Source organism: Arachis ipaensis, chromosome B04 (assembly GCF_000816755.2).
Source record: "Arachis ipaensis cultivar K30076 chromosome B04, Araip1.1, whole genome shotgun sequence".
Lineage (NCBI taxonomy): Eukaryota > Viridiplantae > Streptophyta > Magnoliopsida > Fabales > Fabaceae > Arachis > Arachis ipaensis.
Genome location: NC_029788.2, coordinates 114,267,819 through 114,271,494, shown reverse-complemented (window position 1 = coordinate 114,271,494; position 3,676 = coordinate 114,267,819). Strand labels below are relative to the sequence as shown.

Genomic DNA, 3,676 nt, shown 5'->3' with positions numbered 1-3,676 from the left:
AAAGAGTGTGCTTAAGAACCCTGGACACCTCTAATTGGGGACTTTAGCAAAGCTGAGTCACAATCTGAAAAGGTTCACCCAATTATGTGTCTGTGGCATTTATGTATCCGGTGGTAATACTGGAAAACAAAGTGCTTAGGGCCACGGCCAAGACTCATAAAATAGCTGTGTTCAAGAATCATCATATTGAACTAGGAGAATCAATAACACTATCTGAACTCTGAGTTCCTATAGAAGCCAATCATTCTGAACTTCAATGGATAAAGTGAGATGCCAAAACTATTCAAGAGGCAAAAAGCTATAAGTCCCGCTCATATGATTGAAGCTATGTTTCATTGATAGTTTGGAATTTATAGTATATTCTCTTCTTTTTATCCTATTCGATTTTCAGTTGCTTGGGGACAAGCAACAATTTAAGTTTGGTGTTGTGATGAGCGGATAATTTATATGCTTTTTGGCATGGTTTTAGTATGTTTTTAGTAGGATCTAGTTACTTTTAGGGATGTTTTCATTAGTTTTTATGCTAAATTCACATTTCTGGACTTTACTATGAGTTTGTGTGTTTTTCTGTGATTTCAGGTATTTTTTGGCTGAAATTGAGGGACTTGAGCAAAAATCAGATTCAGAGGTTGAAGAAGGACTGCTGATGCTGTTGGATTCTGACCTCCCTGCACTCAAAATGGATTTCCTGGAGCTACAGAATTCAAAATGGCGCGCTTCTAATTGCGTTGGAAAGTAGACATCCAGGGCTTTCCAAAAATGTATAATAATCTATACTTTGAACGAGTTTAGATGACGTAAAAGGGCGTTGAATGCCAGTTCTACGCTGCTGTCTGGAGTTAAACGCCAGAAACAAGTCACAAACCAGAGTTTACAACAATTCACAACCTGAGTAACAATTTCGCATACCACTGGCGCTGTGGGCTCTGGCTGTGTAGGTGCCTGTGGCTCTGCAGGCTGCTCAAACTGAGGCTCCTCGTGCTGTCCTGCTGCTGGTCCTCCTCCTGTGCATCCTCCTCCTGCTCATCCTCCTCCTCAGAGTGCTCCGAGGGTGTATCAGGCTCGGAGGGGATGTCAGGGCGGCCCGACCTCACCATCAGCTTCAGATGTTCATAGCGTTTCTTATTGCGACGCTCAGACTGCTCATGACGCCGCTGGTTGCAGCGCTTCATCTGATCAAGGCGCTCAAAGAGGCGGTACACTAGATGGTAGACTGGCTGAGAGGTGGATGATGGTGCTGTGGATGCGGGTGGTGCTGCAGGCACTGAAGGTGCTACTGAGGATGTGGCCGCATCAGTAGAGGAAGTAAGAGAAGGTGGTCGGTGGCCTAGAGGTCCGAACCGCTTGCCGTGCGGGATGACCTTCTTGCAGTCGGCAATTGGTGGCCTCTCATCCTCCAGCTCCCAAGGCACCTCAGCTCGGCGGACCATCTGGGTGATCAAGTATGGAAATGGCAGGGTGCCTCTGACATGAACTCGAGACTTGTACTTTCTGATGAACCGTGGAAGGTATAGGTCCTTTCCATCCATAACGCACCAAATGAGGATGATCATAGCAGCTGGCACCTCTGACTCGTGTGTACTAGGCATAACATAATTGCTCAGTATTTGCTGCCACAGCCTAGCCTCATCATTGAGATAAATAATCTTGATACCCCTTGGAGTTGACTTCGACTTTCCCATAGCCCGTGGAACATCAGGGTCAATGGCTATGGTACGCCTAACAGCGTCCCAATCAAAACTCATAAACCTAATGGACTCCTCAGCCTTCTGATAACCATCTGCATCGTCTGTTTTAGGCTGGAAGTGGAGGATATCCTCTATTGCCTCCTCTGTGACCAAGATTTGCTTGCCCCTAAGCTGCACAACATCAAGGGTTGTCTTGTAATAGTTACAATAGAACTCACGCACCCATGATGCGTTTACCTCTGTCAGATCCCTCTCAAGAAATACCCAACCTTTCTATTTGATCTACTTTTCAGTGTACTTCTTTAATTCGGTTGGTATTCTGAGCGTCCTTTCTAAGTAGAGGTGCCACTTTTCCACAAAAACTGGAAATTTGAGTTCACAGTAGAGATTTGTAAATTTAACTAGGTCATTGGCCGGCACAATTTGATCAGCTTTTTCCTGATCAGTAAAGTTCTTCTGTTAGGAGGTTATTTGTCATTCTATTAACATCCAACAATATCTCAAGACCAGAACATGTTTGGAATAGATGTTAGCATGAACTCTCAGATGATATTTTGTATCGACAGAGAACTGTGATGAACATGAGGAGTGAGTTTTTATTAATTGCAATTATAAAAGTTCTGCATTATTGATCATTGTTAGTTTGATTGAATTTTTATAGTATCGTATAATATGTAGAATTAACCATGTCAGATGATGAGATTAAGCAGTTGTGCTTAATGGATATAGACAAGATCTTACATTCCTATGATAAAACCTTGAAAGACTATCCTTCTATGCCTTTAGCAACTGAAGTTGATAGTTCTTTGTTAACCGAAAGGGTTATCAGGGAAGAGCTAAACTTTAACAGGGATGATTTAAAGAAAAATGCCTCAAACATGTTAGCCATCGCAACACCTGAGCAGAAATATGCATTCGATAAAATTGTTACAGCTATATATTGTGATGAAGGGGGTTTTTTCTTTGTGTATGGTGATGGGAGTACTGGAAAAACATTTCTCTAGAACCTTATGTCTGCTGAGATTTGCTCAAGGGGTGATATTGTGTCAAACATTACTTCAAGTGGTATTGCATCTTTACTTCTTCCCAATGGAAGAACGACACACTCAAGGTTCAAAATACCGCTGAATATAACTGAGGATTCTGTATGTAACATCAAACCTGGTTCCCCTCTAACAATGCTGCTATTGAAAGCCAAACTTATAATTTGGGATGAGGCTCTAATGGTTAGAAGGTATTGCTATGAAGCGCTTGATAAATGCTTGGGTGATATCATGAGATTTTCTCTAACATATAACAAAGATTCGCCCTTTGGAGGAAAAGTGGTTGTACTAGATGGAGACTTTAGACAATTTCTTCCTGTCATTCTACGAGGATCGAGACAAGATATCATTCATTCAACCGTTAATTTGTCTTGCTTTTGGAAGTTTTGTCAGGTGCTCAAACTAATAAAAAACATGAGACTCTTTGTAGGGACGACTGCTTCAGATCAAGATGAGACAAAGCAATTTGGTGAGTGTTTATTGAAAGTTGGTGATGGTTTAATAGGTAACGATATGGATGGTGAATCTGAGATATGTCTTCCAGGAGATATTGTTATTCCTTCTTCGGACCAGGCATTTGATGAGTTGGTTTATTTTTCTTATCCAAATATTTTGAATAACATGTCTCAAAGGATTTTTTCAAAGTAAGAACTATACTGGCTCCCACGCTGGATATTGTTGAAGAGGTCAACAACCATTTGATGGCTATCATTCCTGGAGGAGAAAAATTATATCTCAGTTCAGATTCAATTTGTATGGATGAAGGGAATATGGAGAGCCAGCTAAATCTCTATGGTCCTAAATTACTGAATAGCATAAATTGTTCTGATTTGCGTCCACATAAATTAATACTCAAGGTTGGTATTCCGGTGATGTTACTGAGGAATATTGACTAATCCAATGGTCTTTGTAATGGTACAAGACTACAAGTTAGGAAGATTGGAA

At 41.2% G+C, this 3,676-nt stretch overlaps 1 protein-coding gene across 1 annotated transcript; it reads left to right on the top strand.

Annotated features, from left to right (window-relative positions):
• LOC107636999 lies at positions 2,375-2,692 on the top strand. The gene has a single exon (XM_016340458.1). It carries the CDS (start codon positions 2,375-2,377, stop codon positions 2,690-2,692), a length of 318 nt encoding a protein of 105 aa, XP_016195944.1.

What these genes read in the sequence shown, in the direction of transcription:
- LOC107636999 (XM_016340458.1), top strand. Translation starts at nt 2,375, where the DNA reads ATGTCAGATGATGAGATTAAGCAGTTGTGCTTAATGGATATAGACAAG.